Below are 21095 nucleotides of genomic sequence, written 5' to 3'. Positions count from 1 at the left end.
ATAAGAATGAGAAGAAGAAGGAGAAAACGCAAAATCCCCTTAGTTTGGGGCTTTATTGTGTGGACATGTGAAGTTGTTTATGAAATCTGTCTGTTGAAATGGGGTCAGAATGTACAGAATTTGATGTTTTTAAGGGCTGAGTGTCTGTGGCTGTTGTGGTTATTTCTGTGGGGAACCCTGAAAAGTGCCAAACTCTCGGTGCTGTATAGGTATGGGGCATGCCCCCGCCAAGGCGTAACTTGGCGGGATGGCATATCTGCCATCCCAGTGGTACAGATAATGGATGGACACATGGCTGCACTTACTACAGTGGTTTCCTCGTAAAGCCAGTTGTGACTTCTTAGGACAGTGATGGCTTTTTGACCTTCCGTCCAAGCTCTTAAGGGTTTATTTGCACACAGGCTCAAGGCATCTCAGTGTGGTTTTGCTTGCTTGCACCCACTTGCCAGGCAATGTGTCAGATGAGGTACTTCCTCCATGTTCAGCCATTTCCTGTAAAGTATACCTCATAAAAAGACTAGACACCAGTAAGTGCTGCATAGGGCATAAGCCATGGCAATGGTACTGTTGTGGACCCTGTTGTGGATATCAGGATACTATCACAGACTTGCAGCTGAGAGTGAGTCCCTCTTTCCACCTATATCAAATATTAATTAATTAATTTATTTATTTATTTATTCAGATATAAAGCTCATAAAAATGCAGCCAGATGTACAAAAATAGAACAACATTGCAATGGGTAAATTGTCCATTCATTGTACTATAGAAAAGTAAAGTATAATACAGTCACACAACAGAACATGGAAAAAGACAGTCTTACTATAATAGTGTGTCACAGAATCTGCTACTGCTATATAAATTGATTCAGACTTTTTTTATTTCACTTTAAAATTCAAGTGGAAGTAACTATAATATAGTCACATACTGTAGTAGCACATGGAACCTATAGTATAAAAATGCATGCATTTAAATAAAAACAGTCTTATTTATAACAGAAGGGCTATCACACAGACTGCTATATTGATATAAAATGATCCAGACCCTTTCTTTTTTCTTTTTTGTATGTTTGTTTTCAGTTTAAAGTTCAAGATAAGCTAAACTGTTTCAGCATATTAACTTTATCAGTGAAATGGCTTTATATTCCAATGCCAAGCAGTTACACATAGTACTTTTCAAATATGAAATTCTGTTATTAAATTATTAATGATACTGTGATTGATATTCTTATTAAAGCAGTATACATGCTGTAATATATGCAAATTCAAGACATAGTTTCGTAACTTTATCATTAAGCCAGATTTACAATCAGTCTATACACTTTCCACAACAATCCATGTATTTCAGTGGTAAAAATTCATAAAACACAAACATTATCATATTACATGACATAACATATTAGGCTACATGATGTTGAAAAGAAATCGCATATCTTTGCTATATGCTGCAACCACACTGAGGACAGAGAAAAAGTAATGATGCAGATCTTGGGTCTAAAAGTATGACTATAATCGGTAAAAACAATACTTTTACATTCTAGCCTAAAATATAGCTCAAATATTAATTACAACTATAGGGATTACATTTTAATCTCTATTTACAAATATGTATCATCCTCCAGGCTAACTTGTCGTTTAATTTTAATGAACTAACTGAAATTTCCCTCCATATTTAAATGCAATATTATCTTTTCTGCTTAGTTGGATCTGTATTTGGTATGTTTTTCTCTTTCAGCAGTGTTGGTACAGTACAAATACTTCCTTTCTGTGGAGGGACAGGGGGTCTCTCTACTAGCCCCTGCTGAGACCAATGGGACAGAATTCATCTGGGAGTGGACATCACATGATGGAAGCTACACAAACACTCCAATAATTACTATACAGTCCGATGGGACGTTTTCATGGAATTTGTGGAAGGCGTCTATTTCAAAACAAGGGAAGTACGGCATTTATCTGGAACCGGAGTTACAAAATGCAGGAGTTTTTACTTTCATTCAAACTAAACCAGAGAAAGTAAAAGTGGCCCAGTTTGAAGTGTTCACTGCAGAAGGTAAAGTCATTCTTTAATGTAGTTCGCACATTATGAAATTATACATATGATGTCTTTTTTATATTCAAGAGAAATATAAAACAAAGTTGAAGTACTGGATGTCTTGTATTTTACTTTTACTAAAGCTGAATTTGAAATTTGAATAAAATTTTATGTAAAGCTTCACAGTAAAATATCAAGTGTTAAATCAACACTTACAGAGTAAACATGTTTCCGACTGGACTCATATGTACTCTGTTAGAGTTGAATTAAATCTGGAAATATTACATCAGTGCACCGGGAACAGATAAGTTGGAGTAAAAGCAGTAGCTTATGTTTCTCATATTTTTGTACACTGCTTTATTAAACCTGAGGTGATATAAATAAGATTAGTCTATTTCTTAATAGTACATAGCGCTAAAAACGAGGAATAAATGTCCCTTTACTGTTACATTTTCTCTCCCATCTCTCCATAAAACACCCAGCACAGAGCTGGAGGACTGTAGATTGCTTTAAATTTTGATTACTGGTTTTCGAGATATTGCCCTCACATTGATTGATGAAAAGGTTGACAGTATTCTCTAAATCAATTGCTCTTTGCTCCTACAGTGAAACCATCTCGCTGGTCCAGTGTAAAAGAAGGTCCTGATGTGACCCTGAGCTGTGAAGTATCACACCTTCCAGATTCAGCTATTCTGGACTGGGAAAGGGACAGAGAACCTACTGCTAACACAACGCTGATCTACAACAACACTGCCCACATCATCATCCACAGTGCTGACCGATACAGTGAGGGAACATATAACTGTACACTCAGATGGAACAGAGCACTTATTTTCAGCATTCCCAGGACACTTCAAGTCTACGAAGGTATGTTACTATGGATACGGTTTTCACTGGAGCATTTACAAAAGCATCGTTGAGCTTTAACCTTTTTTCATAAGGAACCATGTGACTGTGAAGCACTTCATTCATTAAGAGTAAAGATAAATCCAAGTAATATCGCCATAGTCATCTTAAGACTCCAGTACAATAGATGCATGATTGCAGATTACTCTAAATAGGAAATCTTGGGCCTCCATATTTTAAAAGGCTTTTCGGAAGTACTTTTCACAGTTTAACACAGTTTAAAAATGAGGGCTGTCAAAAGTTTAACACATTTTTAAAAACTACAATTTTTGCGTATCAGACTACCAAGTCAAAGTTCACAAAAACTGTTTGGGTGAGTGTTTGTGGACTGCATGCCAAAACCGCATATGAGACGTGTTCCTTTGACTCAGCTAATGTGAGCTGTAGGCTGGGGAGTGAGAACAAGCAGGCTGGAGACACCACGTGTGAGGGATTGAGCGGCTGTATAGTAATGGGGTGGGAATAGGATATACTCAGCCCCATGTTTGGTGGCAAATTATTTTTGGAAGATAAAAAAAGAAAAAAAAATGTAACTGTTTTAACTATATTTAAATGTTTAGTATTTTTACATTTTAATGCTGAAATTTCTACAAACAAGGCATGCATGTTTCCATCTTAGACAATGGTAGTGCACAACAACCAGAATGGAGTAAAGAAGGGACAAAATGTAAAGTAGAGTCTATCATACTGTAGGAATGTCTCACCCATTAAATAAAAATGACAGTTACTGTTGATGCTAATACAATGTGATTTTTTCTTTTAAGAAAAAAAACTATAAAATATACTTACTGTATAGGCCATGTATGTTTTGATCACACTAAATATTCATAATAGCTCCCTATAATAGATTTCATGGAGGGAGGTGGGGTATTTATTGTAGGCTATTCTGTAATGAGGCCTGAGTTTTACTCTTCCACCAACTCTGTGTGAGTTCATTTACTTTAGCATGTTTTTCATTTGCTACCCACTATCTGAAGCAGTAGAATATGAGCTGACTGTGCAGTCATTTATTCTAACCACAGCTTTATTCCTCAGGTACATATAGCACACATCACACTCTGTACAGAGGGAGTTTGAACAGCAGTGAGGTGGTGCTGATCTGCCGTTATCCAGCCTCATACAGAACAGCGTATTGGCAATGGGAGCCATCGTCTGGGACAAATGCAATCCGTGTGGCCTCAGCTGATAAATATAAGAATGCTTCGATTTCCATGGAGATAGATAAAGAGAGATTCTCATCTGAGCGCTATGATGGATCTAATTTCCCTCTGAGAATCTCACCAGTGAAGTTTGGAGACAGTGGAAGGTACTTCTGTTATTTTGAACACTGGCTGATGGCCACAGTAACGCTGGTAACTGTTCAAGGTAAGTCTGCACTTCAGGTTTCTATAATTTACAAGACTGAATAAATAATAGAAAACTTAAACATGACGCTAATTAAGGTAGCTTTTTTTCTTGCACTTTTTACAATATTTGTGTCATGTAATGTAACTGCACTCAAGGGCTAACATTAACCAACAGACGTGCTGATTCCAAGTCATAAAGGTAGTGCACTTTACAGAAACTCCATGACACATAATGGATGCTATCTGAATAAAAAAGAAATTCTGAAAAATAAATAAATAAATAAATATAGAATCCGTGTACATGTGCTCTCTCAGTCTCAGCAGTGCCCCCTGGTGGTCTGTCCAGGAATCAGTCAGTTGTGCTGAACTGTGAGATATCACAGGTGATCCGCTCTGTGACCCTGGCCTGGCTCCGGATGAAAGGGGGCAGGGGGGAGCTCGTAAAACAGGAGGTCCTGAGTGATGGGCACCCAAAAAAGATGCTCAGTCTCACCCTGCCCATTCTAGAGAGTAGAGACCAGCTGCACTGGGCCTGTGCGGTGTTCACAGAGAGCATGCTCAGAACACAGGTCCCCCTGCACCTCACACTGCCAGAACCCATCACTGAACCTGAAGAGCCAAAGCCAGGTAGCATCCTCCAACCACAGGCACAGGTTTCATTAAAACTTAGGGGGAAACACTACACTACCTAGTCTCTGTAGTCAAATTTAATGTCTCACATGCATACAAGCCAGTCTAACAATCAATCCATAAGAAACCATTGGGGGGTGACATGTCTCTCTGTCTCTTCCCAAAACTATGCATATGCCTCAAATCACACCTATGTGAGCTCACTTAAAGGGATAGTTCACATATTTTAGATCCAGGTCCACTGAGTTTCTCACCGCAAATTATGTAATAAATCGGGGTAAATGTCGGGCTCAAGCCCTCCGAATTTGAGTACTCGTAAAAAATGTGAACTATCCCTTTAAGGCTTAAATAAACTCAACAAAAGGTACATATGTCTTAAGATCTTAATATACAGAAGTGTCAATAAGAGAACAGAATCGGAATTGAATCTGAAAACAGATTACATCAGACACATTGAATCTGAGAGCAGACTACATCAGACACATTGAATCTGATAACAGGCTACATCAGACACATTGGATCTGATAACAGGCTACATCAGGCACACTGAATCTGATAACAGGCTACATCAGACTCAGTAACCATATGTTCTCTCTCACACAGGATGGAGCACTGAGACAGTGGTCAGGGTGGTGATTGTAGTGCTGGCCACCCTGGGGATGCTAAAGGTTCTTATGTGGTACTGCAGGAGACACCCAGCATGTAAGCAGACTAGCACTGGGACACAATAGCCAAGTGCTCAACATTTTGCAGTTTTGAATGAAGACAGGGGCCCCTGATACTAAAACCATCTGTTAAAAGTATCTATCTAAATGAATATACATCGGCTGCTTGGAACGTGCTAAGCAGAGTAATTATGTACCCGCATCACTTGTCAGATATGCCACACTGTACACCTTAAGGCTTTAAGCCAAAGTAAGACAAGAGTAGTAGTGGCATATGAATTCATAGTTCTTAATTTGGTCAGGTTGCTCTCAATGAGCAACACAGGAACTCTCCATGAGCAGCACAGGAACTCACACACCAAGATCAAAATAAGCACCTTCAACAAGTCAGAGATCGGAAAGATAAACTTTGTGTCATGTCCAGTTTGATGTTTGTTGCTATGCCTAGTTTTTATGAGTAATTTTAAAAATAACCTGTGTCTGTCTTCCTTCTGAAAGTTTCTCTGACTCCACTGTTATTCATCAAAGTCTCCAATTTAATACACACATATATATATTTTTTTTTTTTTCAATTTTATTTGTATTGCGCTTTTTACAAAGGGCATTGTCACAGAGCACCTTTACAGAGATATGGGCCTGAACCCTAACGTCTGTATATTACTACAGGTACATCTGCTGCTCCTGAAAAAAAATGCAGAAAAAAACATTTTATTTTAGATTGCTTTCAATTCATATAGTTTTTGTATCCTTTCTATAATTGTTTTTAATGTTTGGAATCTGTATAATTCCTGGTTGTTTTAACTCTTTATTCTTGATGCTTTTGTTCATTTATTTTCTCTTGGTTGGAAATAGCTCCGCATACCCTCTACAAAAAGCACTATCAAAATAAAGCATCTTACTCATTTTCTGTCTGTTTTTCTGTTACTCTTTTGTTTTAATTATAATAATAGATTTTATTCGTATAGTGCTTTACCCAACCCAAAGACACTTTACAATATATATATATATATACATTTAAAATACAAAATAAAAAAACAGAAAATACATAAGCAACAGTAAGACAATTTCAACAGCAAAATACAATGAGGGATGCAACATGGCAGGAAGCGAAACTGGGTGTGGGTGTGTGGAAGTGTGTGTGTGTGTGTGGGGGGGGGTAGTTTAGGAGATATGAGGGGGATTAATGATAAACAATATTGAATAGATGGGTTTTGAGACAGGAAGTGAAAAGGGGGAGTGAGTTAGAGTCTTGGATTGAAGGGGAAAATGAGTTCCATAGCCTGGGTGCAATATGGGAAAAGGCCCTGTCACCAAAACTGCAGAGGTTGGATGATGAATGGCATGGAGGTTTGCAGTGGAGGATCTGAGGGAACGGGGAGGCTGGTAGGGATGGAGGAAATCAGAGAGGTAGCATGGGAAAAGATTGCTTAGGTCTTTGAAAGTTAACACAAGGATTTTGTAGTTGATCACTTGTTTTATTGGGAGCCAGTGAAGGTCACGGAGAGTGGGGGTGATGTGATTCCAGGACTTGGTATTGGTGAGGAGACGTGCAGCAGAGTTTTGGACCATTTGCAGTTTATGGAGAGATTTGGAGCTGATGCCAGACAGAAGAGCGTTACAATAATCAAGCCGACTGTGAACGAATGAGTGGATGAGTGTTTCAGCATATGGGCGTGGGAGGCAGGGACGGAGCTTGGCAATATTACGTAGATGGAAAAATGATGTCTTTACTATAGAACTAATGTGGTGCTCAAGTGAGGGGGTTGGATCCAGGATGACTCCAATGTTATGGACTAGGGGTGAGGGGTCGACAACTATGTCATCAATGGTGAGTGATATTTGGGCAGACTTGTTTAGTGTGGATTTTGAACCAATGCGGATGACTTCTGCTTTGTCACTGTTTAATTTGAGGAATTTGTGTTTCATCCAGGTTTTGACTGCAGAGAGGCAGTCTTCAATGTGGGGTAATGGTGGGTTGCAGAGGGATTTGGTGCTGCTGTAGATTTGGGTATCGTCAGCAAAGCAGTGAAAATCCAGATTGAAGTGGCAGATGATTTCTCCAAGTGGTAGAATGTAGATGATGAAGAGGAGAGGGCCGAGAACGGAACCTTGAGGAACACCCTGTGTGGTGGTGGCTATGTCAGAGTTATAGCCTGAGAGGGTGATGAAGTGCTTCCGGTGAGAGTGATATGATGTGAACCAGTCCAGTGCGGTACCCTCAACACCCAGGTTCAGCAACCTTTCCAGGAAGATGTTATGGTTCACTGTATCAAAGGCTGTGCTTATATCGAGTAGGATTAGAATGTTGAGGGCACCGCAGTCAGCAGATAGGAGTAGATCACTGAGGAATTTGACAAGTGCAGTTTTCGTGCTGTGGTGAGGGCGGAATCCATTTGGAGGGGTTCAGATAGGTTATAGGACAACATGAAGGCTTGGAGTTGGGATGCAACAATGTGTTCCAGGGTCTTGGCAAAGAAGGAGAGGTTGGAAATGGGGCGATAATTGTTGAGGTTGGAGGAATCCAGACCGGGTTTTTTGAGAATAGGCGTGACAGCAGCAGTTTTATAGGTGGAGCGGACTAGACCATGAGGGAGGGACAAGTGAAAAATGGTAACAAGGTAGGGGACAGAGAGCAGGTAAACAGGCCTTAGTTAACGTGGTGGGGAGGGGGTGAAGAGCACTGGTTGTTAATTTGGATGCACAGATGATGTCGGAGATGGTGGAGGGATTGACAGTGGTGAAACTACTAAGCCGGTTTCCAGGAGGAGCGAGGGGAAGATCAGTGGTGAAGGGAGAGGAGTTGTTTGGCAAGGGGGTAATGAAAGACAGTGAACTATTGATCTTGGTGATTTTTTTAAATGAACTGCAAACAGAAATATCCAGACGTTAATAACATTCGCTCACTGGCCAAAAGTATGTGGACATGTGACTTCCATTTTCTCATCCAAAATTATGCACATTAATAGGAAGTTGGTCCACCCTTTGGTGCTATAACATCCTCCAATCTTCTGGGAAGGCTTTTTACTAGATGTTGGAGCATTGCTGCAGGGATTTGCTTCCATTCAGCCAAAAGACCATTATTGAAGTCGGGCACTGATTGGGCAGTTGGGCCTGCCTCGCGATTGGCTTTCCAATTGATCTAAAAGGTGTTGGGTAGGGTTGAGGTCAGGACTCTGTGCAGGCCAATCAAGTTCTTCCACACCGTTCTCGACAAAACCATTTCTATATGGACCTGGGGTGCATTGTCATGCTGAAACAGGAAAGGGCCTTCCCCAAGCTATTGGGGAAACATGGAATCATTTAGAATGTGATTGTATGCTGGGGCCTAGCCCAAACCATGAAAACCAGCTCCAGAGTGTCCAGATACTTTTGGTCATGTAGTGTATCATAGAAAACCATCCTGCATGGGTGAAAACTTTACAATGGCATTACTCAGTTTGCAAAAACTCACCAACAAAACACAGTAATAAACTGTACCGCTATCTATTTGTGATTCAAGGACGGATGTCAAAATAACATATCATAGGAATCCTGGGTCCTCCCCTGATTGACAGTGTGACTGACCAATAACATGTTAGAGGACCACCATCAACTTCCAAAGGACCAAGATTAAAACTGCTGAGTGTAAGAAACAGGCTTAACAGAAATACCATTGCATGGGAATGTTTGAACCCAATAGTGATATGTAATGGGGTGCTGCTGCCCAAAATCAACGAGACACTGTTAGTGATTCTGTACCAGACGAGAATCACAGCGAGTTAACACTGCACACTATGTGCCTTACATACATCTCTTTGATCTTCACTTCATATCACAATCCAACTGAAATATAATTAAAAGAAGACCAGATCAAATCCTAGTATATGGCTGGACCTAACACACTTCATCTAGCTGACCAATGGTGTAACGTCATAACTCGACATACCGATGGTGTAACTTGATCACTCACTCAGTCACAGACATGCCCGTTTGTAGGGCTGGCCCCGCTGTTGCGGTCCAGCCAAAAATGTTACATTTGGACTAAACAATTCGGCAACCAAAAGGTACTAAAGTTTTTGTTTTTTTTTGTCTTATTTGTGAACATTTCACTCCCAATAAATATTAAAATACTGTATCAACTTTGGGAACAAATAAAAGATCATTCTATAACCTGAAGTAAAGGTGTTAAATGCCACTAGACACTACTGACATGTCCAGCAAGTTTGTGCGGAATGTTCCAGAATACAGCTGTGACAAGTTCAGTGTGTAGCTGAAGGGTGAACCAGTGCATTTTGTAAGTACAAAGCACCACGGTTTATTAATAAATGTGAATGCAGAGTCTCTAAAAGCACTTTTCCTTTCTGAAACTATGCAGTCCCCACCTTACTGCAGACCTGGTTGAGCTATTAGTAGATTTCCCTTTAACAGGCGTAAAATATGTGACTAGAATGTTCATCACTGAACAGCCTAGTGATGATGTAATGATCACCTCTGGCAGTTGAAAGCAATGGAGTTTTTATTTATTTATTTATTTTACAAAGGTAGTGAGAACAGGAGGACCTGACTATTTAGAATTGTATAAACAAGACAAATGACTGCAATTTTCTCAGTGTTTTCCCAGCTCAGCCAGTTGTGATTTCTTAGGACATAGCAGTGGCGGTGGCTATTTGGCCTTCTGTCCAAACTCTTAAGGGTTTATTTGCACACAGACTCAAGGCATCTCAGTGTGGTTTTGCTTGCTTGCACCCAGCTTGTCAGGCAATGTGTCAGATGAGGTACTTCCGCTTTTGTTCAGCCATTTCCTGTTAAGTATACCCCTGTAAAAAGACTAGACACCAGTAAGAAGTGCTGCATAGGGCATCAGCCATGGCAATGGTACTGTTGTGGACCCTGTTGTGGATATCAGGATACTTTCACAGACTTTCAGCTGAGAGTGAGTCCCTCTTTCCACCTATATCATATATTAATTAATGAATTTATTTATTCGTATATAAAGCTCATAAAAATGCAGCCAAATGTACAAAAATAAAACAACATCGCAATGGGAAAATTGTCCATTCATTGTACTATAGAAGAGTAAAGTATAATACAGTCACATAACAGAACGTGGCAATAGACAGTCTTACTATAACAGAAGGAGTGTCACAGACACTGCTACTAATACATAAATTGATTCAGACATTTTGTTCAGTTTTAAATTCTAGAGGAAGTAACTATAATATAGTCACATACTGTAGCAGCACATGGAAACAACCTATTGTATAAAAATGCATACATTTCAATAAAAACAGTCTTATTTATAACAGAAGGACTATCACACAGACTGCTACTATGATATTAAATGATCCAGACTCTTTTTCTTTTTTGTATGTTGGTTTTCAGTTTAAAGTTAAACTGTTTCAGCATATTAACTTTATCAGTGAAATGGCTTTATATTCCAATGCCAAGCAGTTACACATAGTATTTTTCAAATATGAAATTCTATTATTAAATTATTAATGATAGCGTGATTGAAATTCTTATTAAAGCAGTATACATGCTGTAATATATGCAAATTCAAGACATAGTATCGTAACTTTATCATTAAGCCAGATTTACAATCACTCCATACACTATCTACAATAATCCAGTGTCATTCAGTGATGAAATTCATAAAACACAAACGTTATCAGAATCTAAAAATGTTCATTTCTGATTAAGAGTAAGGCAAACAGTTCTAATTTCTGTTTTGCCTCCTTCCACTAAAAGGGTACTACAGGATGTTGAAAAGAAATGGCATATCTTTGCTATATGCTACAACCACATTGAGGACAGAAAAAAAGTAATGATACAGATCTTGGGTCTAATAGTATGACTATAATCGGTACAAACAATACTTTTCCATTCTAGCGTAAAATATAGCTCAAATATTAATTACAGCTATAGGGATTACATTTTAATCACTATTTATAAATATGTATCATCCTCCAGGCTAACCTGTCTTTTAATTTTAATGAACTAACTGTAATTTCCCTCCATACTGAAATGCAATATTATCATGCCTTGTGCTTAGTTGGATCCCTGTATTTAGTATGTTCTCTTTCTGCAGTGTTGGTACAGTACAAATACTTCCTTTCTGTGGATGGACAGGGGGTCTATCTACTAGCCCCTGCTGAGACCAACGGGACAGAATTCATCTGGGAGTGGACATCACATGATGGAAGCTATGCAAACGCTCGGATAATTACTATACAGTCCGATGGGACGTTTTCATGGAATTTGTGGAAGGTGTCTATTTCAAAACAAGGGATGTACGACATTTATCTGGAACCGGAGTTACAAAGTGCAGGAGTTTTTACTTTTATTCAAACTAAACCAGAGAATGTAAAAGTGGCCCAGTTTGAAGTGTTCGCTGTAGAAGGTAAGATCATTCTTCAATGTAGTTTGCACATTATGAAATTATAAATATGATGTCTTTTTTTATATATAAGAGAAATATAAAGCAAAGTTGAAGTACTGGATATCTTGTATTTTACTTTTACTAAAGCTGAATTTGAAATTTGAATAAAATTTTGTGTAAAGCTGCACAGTAAAATATCAAGTGTTAAATCAACACTTACAGAGTAAACATGTTTCCGACTGGACTCATATGTACTCTGTTAGAGTTGAATTAAAGCTGGAAATATTACATCAGTGCACCGGGAACAGATAAGTGGGAGTAAAAGCAGTAGCTTGTGTTTCTCATATTTTTGTACACTGCTTTAATAAACCTGAGGTGATATAAATCAGATTAGTCTATTAATAGTTTCTTAATAGTACATAGCGCAAAAAACGAGGAAAAAAAGTCCCTTTACTGTTACATTTTCTCTTCCATCTCCATAGAACACCCAGCACAGAGCTGGAGGACTGTATATTGCTTTAGATTTTGATAACTGGTTTTCGAGATATTGCCCTCACATTGATTGATGAAAAGGTTGACAGTATTCTCTAATTCAATTGCTCTTTGCTCCTACAGTGAAACCATCTCACTGGTCCAGAGTAAAAGAAGGTTCTGATGCGACCATGAGCTGTGAAGTATCACACCTTCCAGATTCAGCTATTCTGGACTGGGAAAGGGACAGAGAACCTACTGCTAACACTACCCTGATCTACAACAACACTGCCCACATCATCATCCACAGTGCTGACCGATACAGTGAGGGAACGTATAACTGCACACTCAGATGGAACGGAGCACTTATTTTCAGCATTCCTAAAGCACTTAAAGTCTCCAGCGGTATGTTACAATGGATATGGTTTTCACTAGAGCATTTACAAAAGCATCCTGAGCATTGACTTTTTTTCATAAGCAAACTTGTGAAAGACTTTATTCATTAGGACTAAAGATAAATCCAAGTAATGTAAAGTAATATACCAGCACACCCTGTATAGATACAGACTGACCAGGCTGCCTATAATAGATTTCATGGTGGGAGGTGGGGTATTTATTGTGGGCTATTCTGTAATGAGGTCTGAGTTTTCCTCTTCCACCAACTCTGTGAGTTCATTTACTTTAGAATGTTTTTCATTTGCTACCCACTATCTGAAGCAGTGGAATATGAGCTGACTGTACAGACAGGCATTCTAACCACAGCTTTATTCCTCAGGTACACACAGCACACATCACATTCTGTACAGAGGGAGTTTGAGCAGCAGTGAGGTGGTGCTGATCTGCCGTTCTTGGAACTCATACGGAACAGCGTATTGGCGATGGGTGCCATCGCCTGGGACAAATGCAATCCTTGTGGCCTCAGCTGATATATATGAGAATGCTTCGATTTCCATGGAGATTGATAACGAGAGATTCTCATCTGAGTGCTATGATGGATATAATTTCCCTCTGAGAATCTCACCAGTGAAGTTTGGAGACAGTGGAAAGTACTTCTGTCATTTTGAACACTGGCTGATGGCCACAGTAACGCTGGTAACTGTTCAGGGTAAGTCTGCACTTCAGGTTTCTATAATTTACAAGACTGAATAAATAATAGAAAACTTAAACATGACGCTAATTAAGGTAGCTTTTTTTCTTGCACTTTTTACAATATTGTGTAATATAATGTAACTGCAGTCAAGGGCTAACATTAACCGACAGACGTGCTGATTCCAAGTCATAAAGGCAGTGCACCTTACAGAAACTCCATGACAAATAATGGATGCTATCTGTAGAAAAAAGAAATTCTGAAAAATAAATAAATAAATAAATAAATAAAGAATCCGTGTACATGTGCTCTCTCAGTCTCAACAGAGCCCCCTGGTGGTCTGACCAGGAATCAGTCAGTTGTGCTGAACTGTGAGATTTCACAGGTGATCAGCTCTGTGACCCTGGCCTGGCTCCGGATGAAGGGGGGCAGGGGGGAGCTCGTAAAGCAGGAGGTCCTGAGTGAGAAGCACCCAGAGAAGATGCTCAGTCTCACCCTGCCCGTTCTAGAGAGTAGAGACCAGCTGCACTGGGCCTGTGCGGTGTTCATAGAAAGCATGCTCAGAGCACAGGTCCCCCTGCACCTCACACTGCCAGCACCTGAACCTCAAGGTACTATCCTCCAATCACAGGCACAGGTTTCATTACAACTCAGTAGGAGACATTAAACCGCCTAGGCTCTATTGTAAAATGTTTCACATGCATTCAAGCTAGTCTTACAATCAATCCATAAGAAACCATTGGGGGTCACATGTCTCCCTGTCTCCTTCTTAACCTATGCATTTGCCTTCAACCACATCCCTATGAGCTCACTTAAGGCTTAAAATTCATTCAAACCACAATGAGAGAGAATCAGAATCCAAAGGTTAAAATGGGGACTGAATCCAGACCATACCACTGAATAATAATGCTTCTGTCTCTCCTGTGTCCTAGTGTTTGTGAATATGACACATTTGAAAAAGTAGTGTTGCTCTATGCGATAGCTTACAGTTTCAAATAAGTAATTAATGCCAATGTAACTTTCTGACCTGCCCCATCTTTTCAAACTTTCCCAAGGGTTTATGTCAGAAATACTTGGGCTCAAGGTTTGGAACTGTCAAGTCTTCTGTATCTGAACAATTTAGCATTATATTTAAAGTGTTACATTTTTAAGGTGCCACGGTTGGAACTTTAGAATTTTCTATTTTCCTTGCATAAAATATGCACTAGTCTCACATAATTAATGAATGTAACTTTTAATTACAGCTAAATAAGAAAAAAAAAACATTTTTAATGAGTAAAATATTCTCCCTGTTCACAGCTCCCTGGTTAAGTTTCCTTCTTTTGTGCCAGCACAGATAATGGCAGGGTGCTGGTGATTGGTTTGGCCTGTACTGCTGCTGTGTGTGTTGGAGTGCTGTTGCTGTTAGGAGGTCTGTTGTTTCGGCGTCTGAAAACAGCAGCGGGTAAGAGCTCTTCACTCAGTTCACCGTTCTCTCTGACAGGGATTTCTAGATCACTTACATACCTTTCTAGAGCATTCACACTAAAACAATATCGCTTATATTTTATAGCTTTGTCATATTTAAGACTCACTCATTTTTTGCAAGTTGCAAACAGAGGGTTCATTGTGAAAAGAACAGTTCTAAAGCTGCAAATGGAATTGATTTGATTGATTTGAAAATCATCAAGATCATCAATGACGTACAACAGGCAACAAAAACAATCTCATTTGTTCTTTTGAAAACTAATCCAGTACAGAGAAAAATATAAAGAAAAACCAATGCCATACACAAGATCAACCAAATATGATCAATCAGTTGCCAGAGAGATCATTTACAGTTTGCTTAAATGTTTTTTTCTCTCTCAGGTCCGTCCACATTACCAGCTGAAGGGAACGGTGCAACTGATGCAGTCTACAGTGACGTCACAGATCTGCAGCAGGGTCAAGGTAGTGTTTGGGAACAAGACTATTCACACATAGCATGAGGCAGTGCAGTAATGTAAGGGAATACACTACATTACAGGCATTTATCATACGCTCTTATACACACTGACTTACACAGCTAAAAACATAGCATCTATTTATACAGGTGGATATACTGTATACTGGAGCTATTCAGTACCTTGCTCAAGGGTACAGTAGCAGTGTCCTACCTGGAAATCGAACCAGCAACCTTTCGGTTACAAAGCCAGTTCCTTAACCAATATATTACAGTACAAAATGTACTTATAGGCCATGTATGGCTTGATCATTGTAAAGATTCAATCATATTTTATAAATTTGCACGGTTGATCAAAAATGTTACATGGCTCAGTGCTCCTTATATGGTAAATCATATAAAGTTATTTTAAAAGGTTTGTTTTAATTTTTCTGTCTCTCACACCTTTATCCACATTACCAGTGGATGGGAATGGTGATTCCAGTGCAGCTGCTGCAGTCTACAGTAACGTCGCAGAGCTGAAGAAAGATCAAGGTAACAGGCTTAACTGAACTACTGACACGCTGCATGAACCGGTGAGCTAATTCGTGGGAAGGCTTGCATTATGGGCCAGTTTCTAGTCCTAGACTAAATTCAAAACTCCACTTGATCCAGGAATAAGCTTAATCTGTGTCAGTGAACTCGGCCCCATACGCTCCATGTGCCAAATGTGTGTGGGAAATTAATTACACACTGAACAGCTGAAATTGGGACCAATTTTGGTGCATCAGACTGCAGCTCTTGTACTTTCTAAGATGCACACCTGAGCAATACCTGAAACTATTTGTAATATCGTGTGTTTTTCTTTTCAAAAGAAAGTGCATGCCTGGGGTTGCACCTTTGCCTTCTCTTAATAGGAGGCTGAGTTGCAGGTATGCCAGGAGTTCCACTGCCCGGACCATATTAATCAGACCTGGGTCAAATACGTATTTGTTTTAGATTCAAATACTTTTATGTGCTCTATTGATCTTGCCTGGTGTAATTGAGCCTACCAATATGACAAGAAGGTGGGCTTTGCACTTTTTGAGAGTATTTCATTGGTTCCAATACACCAGACAAAATCAGTAAAGAGTATAAAAGTATTTGAATCTAAAACACATATGTATTTGACCCAGGTCTGATATAAAAGCAGGTTTAATCTGGCCCAAAATCATTTGTCAAATATGACGGGTATGAGATTGCACAGGCAGGACATAACCGGCCTTTTACTGTCTGGGTTAGAGGCTGGGTTTGAGGTTATGGCTGCATCAGTTAAGCCTCATACACACTAGCGGTTATAGTTTCAAAACAGAAGTATTCAAAGCCTCATACACACATACACACAAGCATTAAAACCCGTTTCAAAAACCGTTTCAGCTCCTTTAAACAATAAGGGTAAAGGGAGGAAGTGGGAAAACTGTGGGGAAATGGATCAGTAAAAATAGGTCACTTGGTCATTCGATGTGTAATTTTTAGAAGAGAGATGTGTTTGCTACCATGTCCACAAGAGAGCGATATGCACCAATAAGAAGACTCACACTTTTACTGTTAAGCAGAGGTGGAAAAATCCAGATTTAGAAAGTAAAAGTCCTCCCTGGTATTTTGTTCCAATCACCTGGATTTTCTAATTAGCTCAGTCCTTCAGCCAGGCGGTAGAACTAAACAGTGAAATCTAAATGGCTGAGTTCATGGGTGGAAGAAACACGCGGCAGAACTTTTACTTTCTTAACCCTGGACTCGTCACTTCTGTTGTCAAGATACTCAGTACAAGCACGAGCGGGGTCCTGGAGTCACAGACTCAAGTGGCGGCCACATATGTCTGTATTATATATTTCATACATACATGTATGTATATTTTTATATGTGTATTTTATACATTTTTATACATTTTCTTACTAATAGGAAACCAGGATTCCCATAAAGAGGAGAATGAAAGTGAGGAGCTCCAATACTTAATATTTTCCTTGTCCACTCCCAGTCTGGGTAAGTTTGTGGTGTTATTCTAATTATAAAATGATTATGTTACTCTTGCCAGTATATGAGTTTTCTCCAATGATTTTACCTGATGCAGAATTTAAAGTCTGGGCACACATTACTTTATGAAAGGGGTGCAAAACTCTATTACTGGAGGGCTGGTGGTGGCTTTTGTTCCAACAAATTATACTGGCCTAATTTTCTAAACCGCTGTTATCAACAATGCTGTTCACTCACCAACATTGCTGGACAACAGTAAAATCCTTCTGTTAAAGATACACTGTCCAATCGACAGCTGTAGCTCCTAGCTCCGTCTAAAATGTCAGACCAAATAAATAATCGAGATGATTAAATCATTACAAGCAGTGCTGAGTAACACTGAATTCCAGCTGATCCTGTGGCGTCACTGCGTAAGAGATGCACACAGCTGATCCTGGCTGTCATTCTCAGTCCTGGGGACTGACTGTTTATGCTGGTTTTCCTCCCTACCATTATTGTAACTCTGAATAGTAATTATCTGTTAGTTGTTCTTAATGAACAACTTCCTGTCTGCTGAAGGATGACTTATGATTTTAAGGTTACATAATACATTATGCCAGAAATAGCTATGAGCAATAATAGCTGTAACTTCAAAAATTAAATGGGGAATAAAATTTAAGTCAATTACTGGACTGTGGAAAAATACCAACCCAGCGAACCTACAATTAATCTCAATGTGCCGTTTCATGAAGTGTCGCAATGTACTTTTCCATGTGTTGAGCTCTATGCTGAGGTGATAATCACATCCAAGCAGCTCAATCGAGTGTCCAGAAGGTACAGCTGTTTTTGGAGAAGCAGGACTGAGAATAATGTCATTTATTATGTTATTTTCAGTATTAGGACTGTGATGGTCCACATAATAATTACTTGGGATTGTAGGTGACGTTTATGTGAGTGGTAGCAAGGTGTTGTTACTGCTACTGAAGCAATTCAGTTATGAGTGATGTCATCAGCTTGTGTTGTTGCTGCTACTGAACAACTTCAGTTAGTAGAGGTCATCATTTTGTGTTGTTGCTGCTTGTGAAGAACTTCAGTGACTACAGTAAAGTCATTATTTTGTTATGTAGCCGAATTACTGTTTGATCTTTTCACCGCTGTTTGGTGTTGCAGACCCTCACAGACAACAACGGAGGCAGTTGAACCCCCAGTCTCGTTCTGTAAGTATGTTCTCTGGGATACTCAGGAGAACACCATAAGGATTTTCTGTTCATCTACGTATAATAATGCAGGCACTGCCTATCATATTGATACAACCAATAATAAACGGTTAAATGTTGTGTATGGATGGTCCATTTTGCTGAAAAATTTGAATCAGTAACGGTCAAAACTCACAGTTAATTCACAAATATTTAGTAAACTGAATACTTTTACCTCACTTGGTTGATGGCCTTGTTCATCAGCCAAAATATTTCTTCCATGTTCTAAGTTCATGTTAACAATAATTCTGATATGTCATATTTCTGCAGGAACAAGAAGAAAATGATAAAGTGGTCTATGCAAGCGTCTGCACAACGTAATATGGACAACTACTCAATGATTCAAATGGATAAATGAAAGAAAATGCCCACATTTAAAACTTAACATTTCAAGTCTGTTCAGTGCAACTCAAATAGAGATGGAAAAAGACAATCTGCAGATATTTCAAAGATCTGTTACTACGTAAATATGCCACTGTTGCATTCTTTCTTGCTAAGAAGCTTTTACTAGTATCTGATATTTTGAATATTTTGAATATTTTGAATATTTAGATTTTGACTGTGAACAACTCAGTTGTATTCTGGAAAATCTAAACATTAACAAGTTTTTTCTGTACTTTTTTTTGCAGTTTTTTGTTTATTTTTTTGTGTTAAAAAATGTGTACTTGTTGACTATTTAATGTATGAACAGGAGGGAGTGATATTGTTCAAGAAATAAGCAACAGAACAAAAAAAAAGCAACATATTTATATATGGGGTAGCAGTGTCTGCATATGGTGGTGTGCTCTTCAGTGTGCTTTTATCTGTTTTTAAGAAGTATACTTTTTATTTTTAATAATAAAGCAGCTGTGAAAGGAATTACATTATTCATTATTATAAGAACCCAAAATGAAATGCAGTTAGTGCCTGTGCTACTGACAGCACATGCAGCGTCTTCTGGGCCAAACCGTGTGAGATTTCTCTGTCCCTCAGCCCCAGTGTCACTGCAGGCAGAGCAGATTAAGCTGAGTCCTGATTAGCTGGCTGCCTCCAGCTGTTACTGCAGGCCCAATGAATCACTTCCCCCAGCCCTCTGCCTACAGTTACCACAATAATCACAGCTCTTCTTCAAAATGGGTTATATAAAACAATTCTCACTTCCTGTTTTTTGAGCCATTTCCAGTGAAGTATAACATGTTAAAAGGCTGGACAGCAGTAAGAAGGAGGGCTGTGCAGGGCATCAGCCATGGCAATGGTGACTGCCACACACAGAAAAGCAGACAAAAGACTTTAGCGTGCTGCATGCAAACGCAGCATCATGTTCCACTCCTGCCCGACAGTTCAGCGTCTTCCTCACCTTCCTCACCTTCCTCACCTTCCGTGGCAGCGTGTACCATCCATGCTCCGAACTTCACTGGTGAGATTCTCAGAGGAAACTTCAGTCCATCAGAGTGCTGTAGGTGGCACGGTCACTAACAGAGTTTCATTTTGTGTGGCAGTGTGTCTGGCAGTGTGTACTCTTGAGTTATCAATAAGCCGTGGTGCTTTGTGCTTTCAAAAATCAGCTTTTCATCCTTCTGCAGCACAACTGAACAACTGTGTTCTGGAACGTTCCGCACAGACTTGCTGGACATGTCAGTAGTGTCTTGCGGCATCTAACACGTTTACTTCAGGTTATAGAACGATGCCCCTTTTTTGTTCTGACTTGATATTTTAATATTTATTGGGAGTGACGTGTTCATAAATAAGATTAGGAATGACTAGTCCCTATTGGTTGCCAAATGTTTAGTACAGATTTTGTAACTTCCAGCTGGATTGTGATATGAAGTGAAGATCAAAGAGATGTATGTAAGGCACATAGAGTGCAGTGTTAACTCGCTGTGATTCTCGTCTGGTACAGAATCACTAACAGTGTCTCGTTGATTTTGGGCAGCAGCATCCCATTACATATCACTATTGGGTTCAAACATTCCCGTGCAATGGTATTTCTGTTAAGCCTGTTTCTTCCACTCAGCAGTTTTAATGGTTTGGTCAAGGCCCCTTAGTTCCAGTGAAGGTAAATCTTAATGCTACAGCACACAATCACATTCTAGACTATTTTGTGCTTCCCCAACACTTTGGGGAAGGGTCTTTCCTGTTTCAGCATGACAATGCCCCTGGGCACACAGCAAGGTCCATATAGAAATGGTTTTGTCAAGAACGGAGTGGAAGAACTTGACTGGCCTGTACAGAGCCCAGATCTCAACCCCATCCAGCACCATTGGGATCAATTGGAAAACCAACTGTGAGCCAGGCCAAATCTCCCAATCAGTGCCCGACCTCACTAATGCTCTTCTGGCTGAATGGAAGCTAATCCCTGAAGCAATGCTCCAACATTGAGTATAAAGCCTTCCAAGAAGAGTGGAGGTGGTTATAGCAGCAAAGGGTGGACCAACTCCATATCAATCCACATAATTTTGGATGAGATGTTTGATGTC

General features: G+C 39.4%; 1 protein-coding gene across 4 annotated transcripts; it reads left to right on the top strand.

The window, feature by feature from the left end:
• Positions 1-388: 388 nt before the first annotated feature.
• Positions 389-19497, top strand: LOC118222951. 4 transcript variants are annotated; one of them, XM_035408940.1, is made up of 11 exons: positions 390-619; positions 1732-2046; positions 2635-2895; positions 3970-4299; positions 4596-4907; positions 14828-14935; positions 15340-15420; positions 15875-15946; positions 17333-17413; positions 18554-18600; positions 18910-19497. In XM_035408940.1, exons 1-11 carry the CDS (start codon positions 553-555, stop codon positions 18958-18960), a joined length of 1725 nt encoding a protein of 574 aa, XP_035264831.1. In that variant the 5' UTR covers positions 390-552; the 3' UTR covers positions 18961-19497. The 4 variants fall into 4 exon arrangements, with proteins under 4 accessions (XP_035264832.1, XP_035264831.1, XP_035264833.1 ...); XM_035408941.1 differs by lacking the exon at positions 17333-17413 and having other exon boundaries at positions 389-619; positions 15863-15946; XM_035408942.1 differs by lacking the exon at positions 17333-17413.
• Positions 19498-21095: the final 1598 nt, after the last annotated feature.

This window comes from Anguilla anguilla, chromosome 3 (assembly GCF_013347855.1).
Source record: "Anguilla anguilla isolate fAngAng1 chromosome 3, fAngAng1.pri, whole genome shotgun sequence".
Lineage (NCBI taxonomy): Eukaryota > Metazoa > Chordata > Actinopteri > Anguilliformes > Anguillidae > Anguilla > Anguilla anguilla.
Note: the sequence above shows the minus strand (reverse complement) of the source record. Positions and strands in the feature narration are given on the sequence as shown.